Source organism: Ochotona curzoniae, unplaced genomic scaffold (genome assembly GCF_017591425.1).
Source record: "Ochotona curzoniae isolate NIBS_2020 unplaced genomic scaffold, NIBS_Ocur_1.0 contig_3527, whole genome shotgun sequence".
NCBI lineage: Eukaryota > Metazoa > Chordata > Mammalia > Lagomorpha > Ochotonidae > Ochotona > Ochotona curzoniae.
Window position 1 is genome coordinate 2,434,749 of NW_024465897.1, and position 21,393 is coordinate 2,456,141.

At 44.9% G+C, this 21,393-nt stretch overlaps 1 protein-coding gene across 1 annotated transcript; it reads right to left on the reverse strand.

The window, feature by feature from the left end:
- Window positions 1–8,630: 8,630 nt before the first annotated feature.
- On the reverse strand, window positions 8,631–15,614 carry LOC121157600 (pepsin II-4-like). Its single transcript, XM_040981892.1, has 9 exons — window positions 15,559–15,614; window positions 15,000–15,159; window positions 13,527–13,644; window positions 12,607–12,725; window positions 11,797–11,996; window positions 10,557–10,673; window positions 9,895–10,039; window positions 9,696–9,794; window positions 8,631–8,780 (listed from the first exon to the last, which is right to left on the reverse strand). The coding sequence occupies exons 1-9, from the start codon at window positions 15,612–15,614 to the stop codon at window positions 8,631–8,633; spliced, it is 1,164 nt and encodes a 387-aa protein (XP_040837826.1).
- Between the last annotated feature and the right edge of the window lie 5,779 nt (window positions 15,615–21,393).

Here is a 21,393-nt window from a genome sequence, read left to right on the forward strand (position 1 = left end):
CTGGTTGCATTCAAATACAGCCAGTGGGGTGGAGAACTCAGACTGTAGGCTAGGCTCTGCTTCTCAGTGGCTGGCTGGGAGAGAGTTCCTGGGAGAGAGTGGCCAGTCCAATTCAAGATGGTGCTGGTCGCATTCAAGCACAACCAGCAGGGTGGAGATCTTGGCTCAGAGGCTAGACTCCCCTTCTCGTCCAACCCACCCCTCTAATCAGCCAGGAGAGAGTTCCCAACTGAGCACCCAATCTGACCCAAGATGCTGTTGGTCACCTAATTGTTTCTTAGGTATCCTCCTCCATCCCTTGTTTGTTCTCTGTGCAATCTGCCATCAATATGCCCAGGTTCCTAAGTGACTATGACACATTCTGCTGTTTGTTTACATATTTTCTTTATCTTCTTCCTGTTTTGGGGGGAGGGAGAGGTACAAGGGGAGAAACCACTAGCAGCTCCCCAACTGCCTCAGTACCCAGAGATGGGAAATGGCCACCTGATGTCATCCCAGGGCCCCTGTTGTGGAGTGTGGTCTGAGAGTTTTGCTCAAGTAGCCTCAACAGTTCTGAGATGCTGTTGATATCACTGTTCCAAGAATGAGGAAATCCTTCCAAGGTCAACTGGCTGACATAGTCCACTTCAGAGTCTCCATTCGCCCAGAAGTTTGCTGTCAATCTTCACTGGGATAGTTGATCAATTTGTTCTGCCCTCCTTCCTCTAAAAACCAGTGGAAGTGATGAACACTTAAAAATTGTATTATTTTTATTTTTAGTTTCTTCTTTATCCCACTTTTATTATTAATATTTTATGATACAGTTCCATATGCTCTGGAATTTATTTTGTGCCCTTCCCCAAACCCCTCTATTCCACTGACTTTCCTTATACTATTACAATAGTATTATTCTTTATAAACAATCGTAAGTGCATCATTGTGGGCATGGACAATGCCAGAAAGTCCAGCAGCCTATTATCAAGGTGTAGTTAACATTCATTGGGAGTCCATCTTTGATCTGGAAGTAGAGATGCATACTGCATTGTATCCTCACATCTGGATATGTTAGTCTCCATTTCACAGTTACTATACATTCCATTAAATGGAAAGCCACAAAACAAAATCAACAACAGGAAAAAAATAGAAGTTTACAATGCTTTAAGTTAGATAACATGTTACTGAATAACTAATGTGTCACTGAAGAAATGCAAAAGAAGGTCAAAAACCTTCTTGAAAAAAATGATGCTACAGTATGAGTCAGTGAAGAATTGAAAAAAACTGAAAACAAAAACAAAAATATCAAAATCAACGAGACATAGTTTCCACTGATTTTTGTTGGTGAGATGTGTCTCCTGTTTTGTTTCTTAATTCAGCCTACTAATCTATGATGTTTGATTGATAAGTTTAAGCCTTTTACATTTAGGGTTAATATGAATAGGTGGTAACTTGGTCCTGTAATTTTAACAATGGGTTGCTCATTGTTTGATATAGTTTTCCGTTATTTTAATGGGATGTTCTTCACATTTGCCTTTGGTTTTGATGAGTGCTATTCCTTTTCTTTGTCAAGAGAACATTTTTACGAAGCTATTTGTAGGGCAGGTCTGGAAGAGGTATATTATTTGAGCTTTTCTTTGTTGTGGAAGAATTTTCTTTCATTTTCAAAGACAAAGGGAAGCTTTGCTGGGTATGTTATTCTGAGCCAACCATTTTTTTTTTTTTGCTTTTAGAATCTGGAATATGTCACTTTGTTCTCTTCCTACCTGTAGAGTTTCCTGTGAGAGGTCAGCTGTGAGTCTGATTGCCATTTCTTATATGTTGATTTTTTTTCACATGCTTATTTTAGGATGTTTTCCTTACATTTGACTAAAGAGACCTTGATTATCATGTGTTGTGGTGAAGATTGCTTTTGTTCAATCTGTTGGAATTTCTGTTGCGTTCCTGGATGCTGTTTCCCAATTCTTTCTCTAGATTAGGGGAGTTTTCCTTTATTATTTCATTAAAAACATTTTTAACTCGGTTTCTCCTTTTGCACCTTCTGGAATGCCCATAACTTGTGTATTGGGCCTTAAATAGTGTTTCTCAATTCTTAATTTTTTTTATTATTATCATTTTATGATATACTTCCTTAGGCTCTTGGTATTTCCCTTATCCCAGCCCCAATTCCCCCACCTAGTTCCTCTATATCATTACAAAAGTATAGTTCTTCATACACAGTCATATGTCCATCATTGCAGGCATGGACAATGGCAGAGTCCAGCATCCTATTGTGAAGACATGGTAAACAGTTTCATTGGGAGCCCATCTTAAGTTCTGAAGTAGAAATGCGTAATACAGTGTATCCTCACATCTGGATATGTTAGTCTCCATTTTACAGCTACTGTACATCCCCTCAAATGAAAGGTCATAATACAAAATCAACAATAGAAAGAAAAATAGAAGCTTACAATGCCATGAAGTTAAATGACATGTTACTAGATATGACAGTCTCCATTACACATCTACTTACTATACACCCCCTTCAATGAAAAGCCACACAAAAAAATCAACATCAGGGAGAAAAAAGAAATTAATAACAACACCATGAAGTTAAATAACATGCTACTGAATGACTAACGTGTAGCTGAAGAAATGAAAATCAAGAACCTTCTTGAAGAACATGATGCTACTCTATGATCTATGAGTCATTGAATGATTTAATCAGAAGAAAGTGTTTTGAAGAGATGAAACTAACAGAAAACATCAAAATCCATGAGATATAGTTTCCACTGATTTTTGTTGGTGAAATGTGTCTGCTGTAGGCAACAAATAGATGTATTTTTTTTTTATTGTTGCTTACATTGTATTATGTAGTACAGTTTTATAGGCGCTGGGGATTCCCCCCTGTATTTTGTTTTTTAATCCAGTCTACTAATCTATGACATTTGATCAAGAGTTTAGGCCATTTACATTCAGGGTTAATATGAATGGATGGTACTTTGGTCCTGTTATTTTAGGAATGGGTTGTTCATTGGTTTAGTCTTCTGTTGTCATTTTACTGGGATGTTCTTCACATTTGCCTTTGCTTTTGGTGAGTGCTATTTCTCTGTCAAGAGAATATCTTGAAGCATCTTTTTTAGGGCAGGTTTGGAAGAGGCAAATTCTTGTAACTTTTCTGTGGAAGAATTTAATTTCCTTTTCAAAGACGAAAGAAATCTTTGCTGGATATGTTATCCTAGGCTGACAATTTTTTCTTTTAGAATCTGGAATATGTCACTCCGTTCTCTTCTTGCCTGTATAGTTTCCTGTGAGAGATCTCCTGTGACTTTAATTGGCATTCCTTTATATGTCAGTTTATTGGTTTCCTGTGCACATTAAAGGATCTTTTCCTTACGTTCAATTGAAGGGAGCTTGATGATCATGTGTTTTGGTGAAGATTGCTTTTGATCAGGTCTGTTGGGAGTTCTGTGCCCCTCCTAAATGTTGTTTCCCAATTCTTTCTCTAGATTAGGGAAATTTTCCCTTATTATTTCATTAAATGTATTTGTAAAACCAGTTTCTCTTTCTGCACCGTCTTCATTCTGTTTAATGGCTGAGTAATATTCCATGGAGCAGATGTATCACAGTTGCTTTAACCACTGCTCTTTGGACGGACATTTGTGTTGTTTCCATGTGTTTGCTATTGTAAATTGTGCTGCTATAAAAATAGGGTTACAGATATCTTTCTCATATGCAGTTTTAATTTCCTGTGAATCTATTCCTAGGAGAGGGATAGCTGGGCCAAATGGCAGGTTTATATGCAGTTCTCTAAGCACTCTCTATAATGATTTTCATAGTGGTTGTACCTAATGATAGTGGAGGTGTGTACTCTTCTCCCCACATCCGTACCAATTGGTATTATTAGCAAAATTCCGCATGCAGGCCAGTCTCATTGGAGTTAGATGGAATCTCAAGGTGGTTTTCATTTATATTTTCCTGCAGTTAGGGAGCCTGAGCATCTTTTTATTTGTCTATCAGCCATTTTAATTTGTTCTTTTGAAAAATGTCTGTTCATTTCTTTCACCCATTTCTTCATAGGGTTGTTTGTTTTGCTGTCACTGAGTTTTTGAAGCTCTTTTTAGATCCTAGATATTAGTCCTCTATCAGTTGTGTAGTGTGCAGTGATTTTTTTTCCCATTCTGTTAGTTGCTTCTTCACTTTGTTGATCATTTCTTTTGATGTAGTCCCTTTTGTTTATTTTGGCTTTAGCTGTCTGTGCTTTTGCTGATTTTTTCTAGTGAGTCTTTGCCTATGCCTGCATCTTGTAGAGTGCTTCTTATGCTTTTCTCTAGTATTTTTCCTGTGGAACTAGTGCAATGCACTGAGCTGGAAGTGGGTTTGCTCCTAGCTTAGCGCATGCACAACTCACTGTTGGCCCTGAAGTTTCATAGTTTTTACCACACCGTACAAAATGGTGCCTTATATTCTGCTAGTGGAGTTCTGCTGGCCATTAGGTCTGGGGTACCCTGACCTATTTTTGGTGTAAGTTGTAGGATGCCATGTCTGTGCAATGCACTGAGCCAGAAATGAGTTTGATCCCAGCTTAGTGCATGTGCAGTCCTGTCCCAGAACCTTTGCCTTCCAACACAAAATGGTGCTCAATGTGGCTCTAGTGGGGGTTCTGGGCTTTTAAATCCTCCTTGTTCCTGCAAGCCTATTTGGGATCTGCTGTTTTCTCTCTGCTCCTGGCTGAAAAAAACCAAATCAGCAGGACAGTTCTTTGCTTGGGTTCACCTGCTGAACTCCTGGTGAACTTTCCTTCCCACTTGGCTGCTGGCGGAGCTCTGGCCACTGGTGGAGTTCAGGTCATATATTGCTGAATGCCACTATAGTATCTGGTCACTGCAACACCACACCACTGTCTTCACTGCTTTCTCATGTTCCTTAGTCTCCATGTGCCCCTCTGCCATTTGTGTGTCTGCTCTTATTTCCTGGAATAATGTGCCCTCTCTCCTTCACCCTAGCTAATGATTCTCTGTTTAAAGATTTATTTTTATTATGTTTTTATTGGAAAGGCGGATATACAGAGAGGAGAGACAGAGAGGAAGATCTTCCATCCGATGATTCACTCCCCAAGTGAGCGCAACGGGCCGATACTATGCCGATTCGAAGCCAGGAGCCTCTTCGGGTCTCCCACATGGGTGCAGGGTCCCAAGGCTTTGGGCCGTCCTCGACTGCTTTCCCAGGCCACAGGCAGGGAGCTGGCAGGGAAGCGGGGCTGCCGGGATTAGAACCGGCGCCCATATGGGATCCCGGGCGTGCAAGGCGAGGACCTTTAACCACTTGCGCAACTGCGCCGGGCCCGATTCTCTGTCTGTTTAAACATGTCGTTACCATATTTTGCCGTCTTGAGTCTCCAATGCTTCTTTTTTTTTTTTTTTGAGTTTATGTTTAGGGCAGTGTTAGGTTCATAGAAAAACCAAGTGGAAATTATAGAATTCCACACAGTCAGAGGAGCTGCATGTTGTGCACAAGGTCACACTGTAAATCCCTGCAGAGCCACTTTTCTAAGCTGTCCTCCTCCTTTTGTGACTCCTTTTGTCTCATTTCTTTCTGGAGTCGGGGGCAAATGTTTGACCAGTGTGCTGTGGCTCCTCAGATTCCAGTCCTTGATGTCTGTGTTTTTAAGGTTTATTTTATTTTTTAAAAGATTAGTTTTATTGCAAAGTCAGATATATATGTGTGTGTGTGTATGTGTGTGTGTGTGTGTGTGTGTGTGTGTGTGTGTGTATATGTATGGAGAGAGAGAGAGAGAGAGGAGGAGAGACAGAAATATCTTCTGTATGATGATTCACTCCCCAAGTGACCGCAACAGCCGGTGCTGTGCCAATCTGAAGCCAGGAGCCAGGAGCTCTTTCAGGTCTCCCACACAGGTGCAGGGTCCCAAGGTTTTGGGCTGTCCTCAACTGCTTTCCCAGGCTACAAGAAGGAAGCTGGATGGGAAGCGGGGCTGCCAGGATTAAAACGGGTGCCCATATGAGATCCTGGTGCATTCAAGGTGAGGACTTTAGCCGCTAGGCCACTGCGCCAGGCCCCTTGATTTCTGTTCTCAGAAGCTTGGCCAGAGCTACGTAGACTGCAGGGAATATCACTGAGCATTCATCCATGTCTCTGTAGAGTTCTGTTTGCCCTAGAGAAGAGGTTTGGGTCTGATCCTTTGGAGATGTGGAGTTGATAAAGCTGCCGGGATCCCTCTCCCCCCAGACTTCCAGTAATGACGGTAACTCCTGCTCTTCCATCTAGCAGCAGCCCCTATGACCGCAGCATTCACAGCATCTCAAACAGTTCTAGTGGAAACTCTGGGGGATGAAGAGGTCTTGTGAACAGGACCTATGCCTGAGGGACTCCAAATAGATAATGCTGCTTCCTTGGCCCAGGTAGTAAGCAGGTTGGCTCATGTTCAGACTGGGGCATGATCCAGGGGTTTGCAACGATTCTTTTGGGGATAATTTTTCACACTGAACCTAGGCTGGTCCCTAATGGATTGTGCTATGAAATTATGCAGATGCTCCCTGTGCCCCATGAACACCCATCATGGGAAGTGGGGCCTGCAGAAAAGGTGGCATTAGATAGGGGGTGGGACTGCCTTGGGACTTGCCACCCATTATTTCCTGTGGTTCTTGATTACAGGTGGTGTCAGTTTCCCCAGGTCACCCTACTCATTCCCTTCTCACCTGTGGTGAGGACAAATCCTTCTCCCAAATACCCAGGAAGTGAAAGAGTAAGCATATCAGTGAGCTCCTGGTAAGAGAAGCCTGCAGCAAGGCCAGGGGTGGGCCTACATGTTACGCTGTAACAACTGTCTGCATAGCATTTGGTTGTTTATGTCGAGGTCCTTCAAAAGTTCTTGCAAATTGAAATAATTGTTTTGGTGCAAGATTATTGGACTCTATGCATAGTTTTTATGTTTTTGTATTTGGAAGGCAGAGACATCTCTAGAATTGTCTCCCACCTTCTGTTGTACCACCAAGTGCACGCAACAGCTGGAACTAGTTAAAACACACAACTGTGAATTCCATCCAGGTCTCTCACATGAGTGACAGTGCCTCAAGTACTTGAGCCATCACCTCCTGCCTCATAGTGTGCAGTTTAGCAAGAAGTTGGGTACAGGAGTAGAAGAACCAAGACTTAAACCTGGGCTTTCTGATATGGGATGTGGATGTCCCAAGTACTGTCTTAACTGAGATGCTCAATTCCAGACCACAGGTTGTATTTTTTTTGTCTTAATTCTATCTAATTGGAAGTCAAAGTAGCAGGCAGCAAGAGAGAAATATATAGAGGTCAAAAGATATTTCCAATATTTCTCATGCACTGATTCACTTCCTAAATCCTCGTAACACCTGTGGCTATGGTGACTGTCTCCCAGGTAGGCGGCAGGGACCCAATTACTTGAGCACATTCTTCTTCTGGCCATAGTCTTGATGGTGCCATGACTATATCAGCTGTATTTGGATTTCCCCCATAGCAGAGGTAGAGGTAAGTGCTTCAGTGAAGGTCAAGGGAAGAAGGGAACTCTATAGAGAAAGGAAATTTGTTAGGTTTAGTTTTTCAGCTCAACAATATGAGCCTTGAAGGATGTTAATATGGTGGGTACTTTCACGCATAGGCCTGGGGTGGTGCAGGCGAAGAGAGCCAGAGACAGGTCGCGTGCAGGCCTGTATCTCTGGTGTCTGTCCATCTTCTTAGAAAGCCCTGAGAAACCAAATATGGCTGCTTCTCCAGTGACTTATTCTAAACTCAATCACTTCCCAAAGTACCCTTTTTGAACGTCAATTCAGAATATGTGTCACTACTTTCATATTTAGGACTTACAACTTTGGAGATGAAACTGCTCATGATTTGGTAGTGAGAGTTGAAACTGTATTCAAGTCATCACCTGGTCCCTCTATGGATATGAGTCATTAGGATGTTGGGACATAAAGCAGAACTCAGTTTCAAATCCAGGCACTCTCATATGGGTTACGGGTCTCCCCAAAGTCTTAACTACATTAAATGTCAGTCCCAGATTTCTTTCAATAATGGGATGTTATACCAGAAGTCTTAGAGGTTTTCAGTTGTCAGTTTATCATGAGTTGTGTCCTGGAAGGTCTTGAGTGTCAGTATCTGTCAGTTACAATCCAGCACAAATAGCACATAACCCTCTTGCCTGTTCTGGAACATTAAAAGTATAGCTCCCCTTCTTTCTTTCTCTTTTCACATTAAATCTTTGAGGCTCTGGGAGAAATAAGAAATTGACTCCGTCAACAATGATTGCAGGTGTCCACCTCTATATGGAGACAGGGAGCCCAGTGTTTCTGGTTCGCTTAAGTATGTGAACCTCCATACTTGAGCTCATTTGTCATCCTGGACTTAAGAGATGTCAGTGATTGGTGCTGCCTGGGTGGACATATTCCTTTCTTCTTGTCTAACTGGTATTCCAATTCTTGCAAAATGGAAGACACATAGTGAGAACAACCACACGAACATTTTCATTAACTGTTTTTATTCTGCATGATGGGTGTGTTTTGGAACACAGTCAAGCAGCTACTGCTTTTGGAAGGAGACTGTGTTTCAGGAAGAAGTAGGGGGAGAATTCTATCTAAGGGAGCGTAGTATGGAGAGCAGATGTGTCTGGAAGAGGGCTCAAAGCTGCAGACTTAAACTGCGGCAGCCAGACCAAGCTGATTGTTGGCCCGGTCGAAGACGGTGAAGTACTGGCGGATGAAGACATCACCCAGGATCCAGAGTTCGCCAGAGGAGGTGTCAAGGTTCATGCCCTCGAAGCCACTGATGCAGTCGTCATCTTCCTGCAGAGCAGAGAAGGAACAGCATGGGAGAGTGGTCAGTGGACCCAGTGACAGGAGCTAGTCATAATCATCCTAGAATTTTGGGTCTTATTTCAAGTCCCACACTCAGAGGGATTCCTAGCTCAGTGTCCAGGGCTTTGGTAGCTGTTGACCTAGATCCATTAGCTTCTCAATCTTTAAGTTCATGCATTGCTGGACATTATGTGGTGTCTTTGGCAGAGCTGCAATCCAGACCTTAGGAATGCCAGCTTCCATAAAGGATGTCTGAATCCCTGATGAGTCAGCCACTTTTCAGTATTCTCCTCCAGGCCAGTGGTTTGGTGAGCAGCTCTGAGCCCTTTCCCTTCCATGAGTTACTAAATGTAGCTTGCCTGTATGCTAGACTTACCTGAGGAGGGACTCAGGTGTGAGTGCTTCTCACTGAGGAAGGTCAGTCACTGGGATAAAGGAGTTTTTTTATTATTTTTTTTAACCTGACATTATATGAAATGGCTAGGAATATTCCTGTGGTACTTTGCATTATAGAGATGGTCACTTTCAGGATATGACCATAACCACATTTTGAGATTGGATTAATCCCACATGTTTAGTATTTAGATGATGAAATGGAAATGGGAATGCTTGCACTTTGCTGTGTAATGATCAGCAGGTCACTGACTCAGGTCTCAGGTTAAGATGTGTGCATGGACACAGTTTTTCATGCTGTCATTTTCTGCATTTTCTATTAGGGGTTTCATACGAATTCTCATTAAGGCATTGATTACAGAAACTCTCTATATGTCTGAAGGTGGAGCAGAGCAGAAGTCACTTTGCTTTATGCTTCAGTTAAGAGAAATATGAATAGCCTTATGCAGAGTGGATATTTTGTGGCACTTAGTGAACTGGCTCATCCCAGCCTGGTACTGTGGCCCTTACCTTCAGGATATAGGCACTGGCAGGCAGAGGGTACTGAATTCCATTGATGGTGAAGACAACATCAGGCAGGGAGTCGATGGCTGAGCAGCTGATGGTACCCTGGCAGGCGTGAGGATAGAAGTATTAGCAGGGGCTCATTCCTCGTGCATGGGACTCCCAGCACTTGAGTCTAGAAGAGAGCATCTGGGGATGGACTTGCCTCTCCCAACAAGTTCTCAGAAGCTCCGATGTAGCTCTGGATGCTGGAAATGGCACTGGTGGGTCCAGCCAGCAGAGAGGTGCCCGTGTCAATGATGGCCTGGCAGCTGTCTGCGCAAGCAATGGTCTCTCCGTTGATGGTGACGCTGAGGGTGAGATGCAAGGAATTGTTTCATGCATGTACACAAGTAATGTGTGTGATCTACATGGATGTACATGGATAGAGCATTCATTCAACACTTGGGAAGTCAGAGTACAACATGGCTTGTGTATGTTAGACCTGAGCTGATTTCTTAGTCATTTGCTCCTTATCCTACACCTTCGGTGACATTCTTTGTAGAGATAAAGGCTGTGTGATGCTTCCCATGTTGCCTAAATGTTGAGAGGTGTGTAGAGTTGGCTTCAGCCACCTGGTCTGAAATGCTGGCAGGAGAAGCTGCATGATTGATCAGAATCGAGTGGTTGTCTTGATTCTTGTATTGGACCAGGGTTCCCTCCTGTGCAGCCCTCTCTGTCCCCCACTCGCGTTCCTGGGCTCTCTCTAGTGTGTCCATGTTTCAGCTTCCTTCTGTGTTGGCTATCAAGACAGTGAGTCACCTGTGACTACACCAAGAACTGAGATCAGGGCCCAGGTCAGCACATTCGGCATCAGTATGGACTCACCTGTCCAAGGTGAACTGCCAGTAGCCCTCTTGAGTGACAGGCACCCAGTTCAGACTTCCTGTGTAGTAAGAAGAATCGATGCCGCCAAACATCACCAAGCTGCCCTTCTCATCATCACTGTGGGCGAGGGAGAGAAGACGTGAACTCACTCATCTGCGACATTTCTGTTATGTAAAGCCTAGGCACCTCCCTGGATAGATCACCCATCCATGCCAAGAGCTGTGTTAATGTGACATTATGGTACATGTCTTGTTTTACCATTTTCAGGTAGTGGTCAGTATTATTAATTGCATATTTACCTATTCCAAAGAAGTGTGAGGCTCAGAAAAGAAAGCAACTTGCTCAAGATTGCCCAGATGGAAGTGTTAGCCATAAGGAGAGCAAGGACAATATGGTTTCCAAATATGCTTTGCTGTGTTAAGATCCTCATGACAGCTGCCCTGAGGGCACAAGAGATGTGAATTTGAGCCAATGTTGGCTCCTCAGCAATCAGGGGCACAGTCAGTGGCTCTCAGCCAGGGCTGTTGATGCCAATGTCTGCAGACATTAGTCAGTTTTTCACATGTGTGTACAATCTATCAAAGCCCACTTGTCTGTTTCCCAAATGTCCCCAAAGCCCTCCTTGGCCTATGTTGAAGCTAGGAAATTGAGGTCAGTTGTTCTCCTCTGGGAACAAAGTTCTTGAGTTATCAGCAGTTTCCTGCCAGAATGGGCACTATGGGGGGGCTGAGGTGCAAGTAGTGGAGTGGGACTCCAGTCAGGAGGTGGATATGGCAAGTGTGTACCAGAAGCAACTGAACTCATACCCACTGCCTCACTGTAGTTCTTAATTTCATATGGCATGAATTTTAATCTGTCTCCAAATCGCAGTCTTTGTCATTTTGATATGAATCCTGAGGTGTGTGGTATGTGATTTCCCTCAAAAAGGCATGTTTTGAGTGCCAAGGTTGATGGAAGGTGTCCTCAAAAGTTCCACTAACATTCACGCTTTGAAGTTCAGGGACAAATATCTCAGCTGGTCCAAAGCAGTGAATGCAGACCAGTGTCAAGGGAAAGGAGGAGAGACAAAAGGAAACAGATTTGGCAGCATGATTGCTCAGACACCCTTCTCCACACCCTGATGGTGACATTTAACATGGTATCCTTTTAAGAATGTTCCTTTCTCACTGTGCCTGAAGCAGTTCTTTTGTGGGTGTTGTGAAAGTGTTCAGTTTGATAAGGCCCTGAGTAGCCAACGTACGAGCTCAGGTAGACAGAGAAGAGGTCCTGGGACACGAGGCCCTCATTCCACATGTTGTCAAAGACGGGTGTGGCACCGGAGGCAGCGATGCTGGGGTAGCCCAGACCCAGGATGCCATCAAAGGGAGCAAACATGAAGGTGATGCCAGGCTCTGTCTTGCTCAGGCCAAAGATCTGGTTGGTGTCCTCGATGCTTCCAACCTGTGTAGGACAGAGAGAGAAAAATGTTTTTTTCCAAATGCACAATACAGAGAGCACAGTTGGACCACTGTGCTGGAGCCATAGCCATCATGCTTGATTTCCTGAAGGACTGAGCTTGCAGGGCATCAGGCTGATAAGTGGGGTTCTTCTGACTTCCCATGGGACACATCAATGGCAGCTGAGCTTATATAACCATATGTGTGTTTCCATTTGAGCTTCTGCTGTAGGAGAAATGGAACTGTGTGTGGGAAGACACAAAGCAACCCCGGCAAATTTTGTTCAGAACTCGCTGTGCTAACAGTAGGGATTGTGGAAGTCTTTTGACTTGAGGGAGGTAGAGGAAGTAGAAGAGAATCTTCTGGGCATTTTCGCATTCCAGGTCTCAATCCCTGTTTGTTCCATGACATTCATCACAGAGCTGTTGTGAGGGACCCAGGTACCACTGCTTTTGCACTGTTGTTCCAGCCACCTGTGTCTCATTGCTCTTTTTTCACCGTGTTGTTTGCTTGTATCAGATGCACAAAGCAACTGATAACATGAACTTCTAATTGTTTTCATCCAGGTTTTCTTAGAATGGCAGTGTGAGGGGTCAGGGTCCCCAGGTACTCACTTTCACAGTGTCATATCCCAGGATGCCAGTCATGCTGCCAGTGCCATAGGTGATGGAGAGAGTCTCACTGGTGGCCTGGTAGGTGGAGGAGTCCTTAGGGTTGAAGCGCTTGTGGAGGACTGCAAGTCAGGAAGGGACTCATTACAAATATACATGAATATTACAACTTAGAAATATACATGAATATAAAGAATGAAGATAAAGAATTTGATATGAAGAAGTGAGCTGGTAATGGCTTTCTGGTGTCCTGTCTCTTGTCCCTGTGTGAGTCACTGGGGAAGAATAACCTTTGTCCTAACCTGACTTGAGGTGACCGTTAGAACACTAGTTCACTGGATCCTGTAGTCAGAAACACCATGTCACTGGTGGACAGTCTCAGGATATCCCTTAACTTCCCCAGATGACCTGGGCAAACACTGGGCACTGTCATGGGCCCCTCTGGCAGTAATGCTCCGTTATGGGAACAAGAAATTACCTGGGCACTTGCTGTGAAACAGAACACAGGTTAGACTCCTGTTAGTGAATGAAACTGGAAGCATTGTGATGAACCTCAGTGATAAAATCTGTGAGATCAGCAAATCAGTGCCTGTAGTGTGTGTTTCATGAACATTGCATTATCGTTAAGGCCCCTGCACCTGGTCAATATCAAAACTTTGCCTTTAAAAAGGCCTCACTTGGGGCACGTACAAATTTTGTGCTGTTGGTACATCTGACCATGTCTCTTCATCCCTGTATGGCACACAGCCAGTTTCCCAGTTTGACTTCTCCACATCCCTGAGGAGCCGTGTTGTATGAATCCTGAGTGTCTCCAACAGGCTGAAGGGCAGCACTGAGAAGTGTCTGAGTGGTCAGGGTTCCCAGGCTGTCAGCTGATGCCAGGAATGAGGTTTAGGAGGGGTTGTAAAGGTCCAGGTACTCACAACAGGCAAGGCTGGAGCAGTAGGTGGAGGGCACCCAGAGGTTGGAGGAGCCAGTGTCAAAGATGACGGTGAATTCCTGAGGGGGTGTTCCAATGCTGATGGTGCCAAAGTACTCAGCCTGTGGGGGTCAGGACAGCACAGCTCAAGGACACGGAGTTTTACATGCAGGTCTCTCTGAAGACCATCTCCTCAGTTCACTGCTCCATCATCCTCACCTCTCTTCTAATTTCTCCTTTCAGGGCTCCCTCATTCAAAGCCCAGCTCTTGTCCCCATTCCTCCTTGTAGTCTTGTCTGATGGCTCCCTGGTTTCCCCTGTCTGTTCCCTGTTAAGTCATTTGTACCCATGGCTCATGTGCTGTCCCCTGTTAGCCTATTGTCTCTGTGTGTCAGTCTCAGCTTCTTGTGTTGTGAGCTTCTCAGAGAGCATAGTGCAACCTGTGCTGGCAGCAAGTGAAGCCTCAAGTGCACTTTGTTCATTTTCATATCAGGTGACACAGGTCACTTAACCTTAGGGCTTGTGGAACTATGTTATTCCTCAACTTTGGTGTTAATTGTAGGTTATAAGATAAAACACCCTCAGTGTTTCAATTCTCAGTGGCAGCACGTTACTTCTTGCCCGTTCTACTCCACTTTCCCTGTTATGGTGAAAGACAATTGAAGATCTATTGCAGGGCAAGGAGCTTGCATTGGTTGTCCCTTCAGTTTGTCTTTCAGAACTCTGGCCAAATGTCACCTCTACAGGCCCATGAAATGGCAAAGCTGATTAAGCCTCTGCCTGCATTATTGTTATCCTGTATGTGTATGCATTAAATTTCCAGTTGTTCCACTTCATGTCCAGGTCTCTGTTATGTCCTGGGAAGACAGTGGATAAGAGGTCAAGTGTTTGGGCCCTTACACTCATGTTTTTTCCCCACTTATGGCAACTTTGCATCAATTGAAAAACTTCTTTTCCTTTCCATGCTTCTCCTGCACTCTGTTGTTTCTTCACCATAAGCACTTGGCTTCCTGTGGCCATGGGATGAACACAAACTCTCCTGCTCTCAGGAAGTCCTTTCCTCCTTATGGAACCATACACTCTTCTGTCACAGCTCCCAGGATATGTCTGTGCCCTCCTAGAGCCACTTGGTCACTGAATGACAACTTTTGCTCATATTCTTTTCCCTAGTCTGTCTTCTTCCTGAGTTTGGAGATTCTCTCATTCTCTCATGTCATCTTCCCCCTGCCCCCAACATTGTGCTTTCTTTAATATTTTACCCTGCCAAAAGATATCTGACCTATAAGCTTGGACCGAGTGTACATATTGAAGAAATGAATGATCAACAAATGAGAGTGATAGTTCAGATTGCAAGTTTCCCTGAGTATCCTTGGGCTGGTGACATCAGTCAGGTGTCTTCACTGCCATCCCAATTCCCCATTCATGCTCTAGCCCAGTCCTTGGTGCTGCTGCCGTTTCTATTTGCCTATGCACTCACATCCATGTAGTTCTCCATTGTCTCAGTGGACTCGGCAGCAAAGGCATCCTTGGGGAAGTACTTGGAGGCCGGGTTGGGGCTGTGAGTCTTGAGGTAGTCCTGCAGCAAGCCCTTCTCAATCAGGTTCTTCCTCAAGGACTTCTTTTTGACCAGAGGAACCCTGGGGCAGAGCATTGAGACAGTCCCAGTCAAGGGATGATTGGTTACTGGCTGAGGATCCTGCTCAGAGCATGCTGCAAGTGCCCTAATACACAATGAAAGTAGTTCAAGAAGAGCAAAGGAAGGAGGGTGAGAAGCTCCCACCTTTTACCCAGAATGAACAGAGTGGAGGTGACTGCAATTGTGCTGAAAGCACACCACAGCAGCTCTCAGGTTTGTGGTGTTAGCCATGCCTACTTGTGGCCTCAGCAGGAAGGAAAAGGAACCCAGGAAGACTCAAGATGCTGGAACATAGGAAGGAAGGAATGTGTTCAGTAGGACAGCTGGATATTAGGAGGTACCAGAGGGCTGGAGAGTTGTCCTTGGAGTTTTACATCCTGCTGCCCAACCCCAGACTCACTTGTGGATGACGCACTCAGAGAGTGCCAGCAGGCCGAGCAGCAGCAGCCACTTCATGGTTTTTGCTGTCTCCCAAGTCAATGGGCGAGGCAGGCTGATTGGAAGGTGTAGAGCACCAGACTAGGGCCACTGCTTATATACATTCGGACCAAATCCTCACTAACCCTCACTAATCCTCAATAACCCTTATCAGTATGTCAATGCCACCAGCTATCACACTCCCAAGTAGAACATTATGATAAGACAGTCCCGCCTGGAGTCACGTTCAGAGGATTTGCCTGCTGAGTGGCTTTTCAGCAAAACGATATCACACAGTTGGAGTACATCTGGGGTGTGTTTGGGGAGGTGGGTGGGAAGAAGCTTTCCAAGCTCAGTGTTTTGACAGAAGTGGTCAGAGATGCATAGAACACAGCATTAATCCAATGTTGGAGAAGGTCAGCATACCATGATTTGTTCCTGTTCAAGCAACCTATGTTTGTGGTGTTTTAGAGAGCAGCTGCTCACAATAGCGATGTGTGCAGTTTCTATAGAGCATGGGAGCTATCACAGGCTCACTGGGTAAGAACCACCTCCCTGTGCAGATGGGTTCATTGGGTACGCCTTTATGGAATCTGTGCATTAGTGTGTAGATTTGCCTTCTGTTGACAGATTCTGAGTCATTATTTCCTCTTTATGGCTTGGAAAATGGTTTTTTTTTATTTATAAGTTGGGTCATAGAAACACTATACTTAGTGCTTCAGTCTGTATATAATGAAAGTGTCTGGTACACACTACCCACATGTTTGGCCAGAGGCACTGTGTCTGTGACGACACCCAGTATATGCATGGAGCAATTCTCCGTGGAGATAACCTGGACCTAGAAAGAGTGTGTAATAGAAGGTGTAACCTGAGATGAGGGGACACGTTTGACTGTGTGATGGCCCCATGTTCAGCTATGACTGGAGCTGGAAACAACACATTGTGAGCCCCTTCCACCAATTCTGCTAGGAGTTTGGGCAGAGAGTCCCCCTCATCCCCACCATTAGCAGCATCCCTGAGTAGCATATACTACTTTGTGAATTCTTGATTGATAATCCAGCTGTGTTGGTGACCTGAAATGATCTTGATCTGAAATCCCCAAGTGTCTTACATGATCACTGGAGACTCAAACATGGGGACCATTTAGAAGAGTCCACAGTGATGTGAAAATTGATTTACAGGGATAGTTTATTGCAGGAATGTAAGGATGAAACAGCAGCAAGGAGTCTGTTTGTTGCCAAGCCTGATCATGAAAGTGTGTAGGGTGTGCCGAATTCTAAACTGCATGCACAATTGCTCCACAGAAGAGTGAACTGCAGGGAGAGAGGGAGGCCTCTTGTCTTCCCTCCTTGAGGGGTTCTGGATCATATTGGAGGAAGCTTTTGAGTTGAGAAAGGCACTTAATATTTTCACAAGAGTAGGATTTTGAATTTCAGAGGGAGACTGACATGCTTAGGGAAACAATTAAGGAGTAGGGCAGATTTTGTCTAGGATGTCCCTGATGTGATTGGAACATTGTTGTGGATGTTAAATACTCTGCTAAATCTCATTTGTCCCACGTTGCCTGCCAATGGTACTGTTGGGAAGAGTGGATCTATCAGGAGGTGAGTTGTCTTTTTGTGCAGACTCTCATCCATGGAGATAATTTCAGGAGAGGGTTGCTGTTAGCCCGCATGTCCACGGAGCCACCGTCTGTGGAATCTGGCTCACCTTCTTGTCCCCTTCTGTACACACACCAATGCCCGTTATGGGTTCTTCACCAGGAAAAAATTCTGCCTAATTTTTGAATTGGTCTTGAAATATTAAAAACACAGCAAGGTGTTTCTTTGCAGTAGTGAGAATCAGACTAACACAGGCCCTGTTTGTGTTTCAGGGATATTGATGCAGTGGTATAGCCCATTCCCTTTGAGCATGGCCATGACTTATGACTCATGACTCTAGGCTACAGCAAGAAGAGACATGTGTGTTTGAGTTGTGTTGTGCTGATTGCAACAGCTGTCATGCTGGTTGACTGTAGGTGTAGACTCTCTCTACTGGCTCTGAGAAAGTAAGAAGTTCAACTGACAGGAGCAACATAACAAGACATTGAGTGTCATCTCAGCCATCAGCCAAAGAAACTGAAGGCCACTGGCTGACAATTCACCCAGAGATGAATCCTTCCCACTCAGAATGAGTGTGGGCATAATCTTTCTCCATTTAGTCACAGGTGGAACCATCCCCTTGGCAGGCCTAAGTCCAACAAGAGCCACTTGGATGTCTCACACTCGGTATCATTCATGACATGTTTGTGATCTGAGGAAGCAGAGGTCAAAGTCCATTGGTTGTGTCATGTATAATCAATTTTGAGGCAAAATTGATTTCCTCTGCTTCCTTGGGCACTTTGAGATCTGTGCTCTTCTTCCCTTTAAATTCTCATGCATGCTGTTATCCTGAGCAACAGGTGGTACTCTCCAGACTGGTCCCTGGGTCTCAGGAGAGTGCTGTCCTTGCGAGGCTTTTGGCATATGTGGCTTATTTCTGTGTGTGTGTGTGTGTGTGTGTGTGTGTGTGTGTGTGTGTGTGTTTTAAAAAAGATTTATTTATTTTTATTTGAAAGTGAGCTATACAGAGAGGAGGAGAGACAGAGAGGAAGATATTTCATTGATTGATTCATTGCCCAAGGAGCCATAATGGCCAGAGCTGAGCCGATCTGAAACCAGGAGCCTGGAGCTTCCTCCGGCTCTCCCATATAGGTACAATGTCCCAAGGCCTTGGGGCTTCCTCGACTGCTTTCCCAGGCCACAAGCAGCTATCTAGATGGGAAGCAGGACCTCCGGGACATGAACTGTTGCCCATATGGGATCCTGATGTGTGCAAAGTGAGGACTTTAGCCGCTAGTCTTCCACACCGGGCCCTTTGAGTGTTTTTGAGTGTATGTTGGCATTCTGTGATGACTGTTCCAGGGTCTCTCTGAGAAGTGAACTCCATGACCTCATGTACTAGAACTCTTGGGAGACAGAGGGTGATCTTGCTGCTGGAGCCTTCTGATCATCAGCCAATGTGATCCAGGGCAAACACCAAAGAATCTGCCTAATCTCAGAGTGCCAGGTGGCCATGCAGGATATGTGGACAACAGTGTTTACCCAGCCATTAGTCCTGCCTGGCACTCGGTGTGGCAGTGCCTGGCCTTGCGGTACTAGTGTTGGCTACTCCTTGCCAAGGTCCCAGGTGTTCAGGAGTGTTCCAGGAATGTATCAGATTAAGTAATGGAATGAGGTTGAAGAAAGTACACATGTGGAGATGGAGATGGAGCACTTAATGCTTGACAGGTGCTGTGGAGTTGGACTGATTGCAGAGCTTTCCATCAGGGACTCAGCCCAGGGCATGGACCTCAGTCACAGCAACCTTGTACTCTATCCTTCTCTGCCTCAGGCTCACTGCTCTTCCCTAGTTGTAGGCTGTTGTTACCATTCCATTGACAGGCTCATTCGTTCTGGTTCACATATGTACATAATATGCAGGAGCTTCAGAAGCTCATGGGATAAAAGCTTTAGAAAAATCATTTATTGTGTAGAAGAGGTTGTGTAATCTGAGCATAGTTTTCATAGCACACATCTTCTGTGGGAGTGTCGAAGTACTCCTATACGTGATTAGTATAGACTTGTTTATAGGTACGTAAGTAATGGGGTGTTAGATGTTACAGTGGTTGATTCTGCTCTAGATGTCCCCATCTAGCATTGTCCACATCTCCTACAACGGTGATTGAATTTCAGTCCTGCTTCTCCTGTGTCTACTATCCTTCAAATTTTCACTTGTGGCCAATGATACATTGATCACTTGGATCTTGCTACAGATGTGGGAGTCTCAGATTGATTTCTGGATCACTGTATTCAACCTACCCTGGTAATCTTTGTGGGCATTTAGGTCGGGAAGCAATCAGATCTTTCTCTCTCCCTCTGTGCTTTTTAATAACATAAATCATATTAAAGTGTTTTCAAAATGATTTATAACCCTATTATCCAGTGCTAATCACCAATCATGTTTCAAATGAATGTGTTTATTTTTTATATACACTTATATCTAGTACAGAATATACTGTCATGCCATCTGTTTATCTTTTTGTTTGTAATTTACCTTTAGTGCAGTAATTGTGTATTTTTCATGTGATTCCTTGTGAATTGACATGATCCTTGTATCTTTGCTCAGTCTTTTTTTGTAAAAAGTCTGATTGAATTTTTTTGTTCTTTTTAAAAAAAATTTAAAAATAATCTTACTTAGTTGATTAGGGTACAAAGGGCCAAGGGCTACAGGAAAGTGGGTTATACCATTGTTTCCACCCTAATATCCTTTTTGCCCCCTGTGTTGGGGCCAGGGGAGAAACAAAGGGAAAAGTCCCATCCATCCTTCCACCCATCCCTGGAACCTGATGTGAGGCAAGCTCTGAGTGTTGTAGCCCTGCCTTGTCTGGTCTGCCCCCATCCCAACTCTTGCTCTTCAATGGGAGTGTTTGTCCAGCAGGGGAGCCCACATACCCCTGCCGGCATTGCCTCCTCCCCTCCACGGTTCTCACGTGTGCTGTTTGGGTGCTGTAATGACATCTGGTATGGCTCACCTCACCTTGGCATCATTCCTTAATGTGCACTGGTATGTGTTGTGACTGAAACTGGCCTGACCTACACTCTGTGCTGGCACTCGGATTTGTCCATGGTTGATGTGAATGGGTTCAGCCTGGTCTGCCCCCCACTTATGCCATATGGATGATGGTGGGTATCTTCCTCTGGCCTGGTCTGGGCTGCTCCAGATCGTGGTTCTAGCGCTCACCTGTAGGGACTGTTTTCTGACAGAGGAGTTTCCCATGCTCCTCCTTCAGAACCTCTTCCTAGGCCAGGTCTTGCATGGTGGTTCCATGGACAAGCCCTCCTTGCTGGCCTTCAATGCATTCCAGTTGTTTACATGAGCTGTTTCACCCCAGCCAAGGCTTGTCCATACCCAGACACTGCTCACATATGGCTCAGTAGGGGCAGAGACCCAGCCTAGTGCATCCTACATCTACCCAGGTTCTCCAGAGCACCAGATGGTGCTGGAGTTTAGCCCCGTGTAGTGTGCCAAGCCACAGTCCACATTTGTGCCTAGGGAGATTGCAGCCATATCCAGACCAGAACGCAGCCCCAACTCCCAGCCCCAGCACGGACCCATGGGAATCCCAACCCAGCAAGAGTGTACTCTCACAGCTCCCCAACAGTCTATTCCCAACCCCAGATTGTGCGCATGTGAGTGGGTGCTCTGACCCAGTTGGCATAGCCCCTCACCTGTCTCAGCCTTTGATTCGATGCTGTGGCCTAGTATCCCTGCCTCATGAAGACCAGTTGGAGTAAGAGCCTAGGTCAGAATGACATGTGCTCCATGCTGATTTCTTTTCTTTTTTTGTGAGTTGAAGTTTGCTTGTCCCTGTGCAGTCCGCCCCCTTTAGTTGCAGTTTGGCCCACCACACATTTACTTTTAGATGCATCTTCAGGTGGTGCTGCCTTGACCTGCCCAGATTGCCATTCGTTCCTTTACCCATGAGTCATGGCAGGTTTCATGGTTACTCGTAGATTAGCCCATCACCACTTCAGCTTGCGAGCTAACCTGCGGGACTTGTATTTCCACAGGGTTGGGTTCACACTTGCCCCACAGAGATTACCCCCAGACCAACTTTTCTTGCTTGTTGGTTAGTGTCTTGATCCTGCCAAATGTGACCAATCCACTATTCCACCACCCAGTCAAGTACCGGCACCTAGTCCTGCCAGACAGACCCCCATCCATACCTTTGGTGTGGACTGGTGCATGGCAGTCAGTG

What these genes read in the sequence shown, in the direction of transcription:
- LOC121157600 (XM_040981892.1), bottom strand. Translation starts at nt 15,614, where the DNA reads ATGAAGTGGCTGCTGCTGCTCGGCCTGCTGGCACTCTCTGAGTGCGTC. An exon ending in TGGCAGTTCACCTTGGACAG is followed by an intron (nt 10,040 to 10,556) that starts GTGAGTCCATAC and finishes TCTCACCCTCAG; the next exon opens with CGTCACCATCAACGGAGAGA. An exon ending in CTGAGAACTTGTTGGGAGAG is followed by an intron (nt 9,795 to 9,894) that starts GCAAGTCCATCC and finishes CACGCCTGCCAG; the next exon opens with GGTACCATCAGCTGCTCAGC.